This window comes from Phlebotomus papatasi, unplaced genomic scaffold, assembly GCF_024763615.1.
Source record: "Phlebotomus papatasi isolate M1 unplaced genomic scaffold, Ppap_2.1 HiC_scaffold_383, whole genome shotgun sequence".
Classification (NCBI taxonomy): Eukaryota; Metazoa; Arthropoda; class Insecta; order Diptera; family Psychodidae; genus Phlebotomus; species Phlebotomus papatasi.
The window spans coordinates 19,578-20,594 of record NW_026604591.1 but is presented as its reverse complement, the minus strand read 5'-3'; the positions used below and the strand labels follow the sequence as shown (position 1 = coordinate 20,594).

The 1,017-nt window shown below is 37.8% G+C and overlaps 1 protein-coding gene across 1 annotated transcript; it reads left to right on the top strand.

The window, feature by feature from the left end:
* Positions 1 to 6: 6 nt before the first annotated feature.
* On the top strand, positions 7 to 587 carry LOC129809161 (dystrophin, isoforms A/C/F/G/H-like). Its single transcript, XM_055858972.1, has 2 exons — positions 7 to 129; positions 246 to 587. Exons 1-2 carry the CDS (start codon positions 64 to 66, stop codon positions 585 to 587), a joined length of 408 nt encoding a protein of 135 aa, XP_055714947.1. The 5' UTR covers positions 7 to 63.
* Positions 588 to 1,017: the final 430 nt, after the last annotated feature.

The following is a 1,017-nucleotide window of genomic DNA, read 5'->3' as shown; positions in this document are numbered from 1 at the left end:
CACTCAGATGAGCGTTTGGAGAAGATTCAGGAGATAGGAAAGGAACTAGTTGATCTTCAATTCATGGCTCAAGCCATCACAGATGAAGTTCATGTTGTTGTCGAAAGATGGAATCAGCTACAGCATCAGGTAAATATTTCTTTTTAAAAGAAAAAATAATGAATATCCCATCTTGCACTTGCATTGAGCATGAATCCCTGGCTGCATGAATCTCCCTCTCCCAATGTGATCGTCCTCTATTTTAGGCTGAACAACGGGGACAGATGCTGGAACAGGCTGTTAGTGAGGCTCAAACGAGTGAGGGTCGTGTATCTAATTTGCAAATTTGGATTTACAAAGTTGACGAAATCTTAACCGAACACATTGAGAATGACATCACAATGGAGGATTTGCCGCATGATTTTCAGGTTAGATATCTGGGGATTTTCTATGTAACTAACTTTTGTCCCGGCCAAAAGAACCATTTCACTGGGAATGCTGGCTTGTACACCAATAACTGCATGATCCTATGTGGAAATATTTTGGGAATGATCTCTAGGTCTAGCAATAGATTTGAAAACTTCTCAGAAGAAGAAAGATTGAGCTAGACTCCATGCCTAATAGTCCTAAAATGTCAAAAAGACTACAGCAAGACACTTAGTTTAGAAAAGCTTAATGAACCTTTACGCTTCTGAGCATCAGCTGCTTGTTGAAATATTTAATGTGTTTAATTTCCGGCTCGAATGACCAAAAAAATCTTAAATTCTAGGTTTAGCTTCGATGAATAAAGATACAGATAAACTTTATGCACAATAAACACTTTCTAATTTATTAAAATTTCTCACACGTGGTTAAGGGTGAACTGTCACAAACGCAGGGCTGACAACTTCAGGGTAAAAATGGCGTCACTGTAGCAATCTGAAGTTAGCTGAAATATAATTTTAAGTTAAGAGAGGTTAGCAAAGTCTTAAAATTTTGTATGCAAATCTTTAAACGCGAATATCTCGTAAACTAGAAGAGATAGACCCCCCAAAGTTG

Excerpts from the sequence above, each read along its gene's own strand:
- LOC129809161 (XM_055858972.1), top strand. The coding sequence starts at position 64 with ATGGCTCAAGCCATCACAGATGAAGTTCATGTTGTTGTCGAAAGATGG. Across the intron at positions 130-245 it reads GGAATCAGCTACAGCATCAG|GCTGAACAACGGGGACAGAT; the intron begins GTAAATATTTCT and ends CCTCTATTTTAG.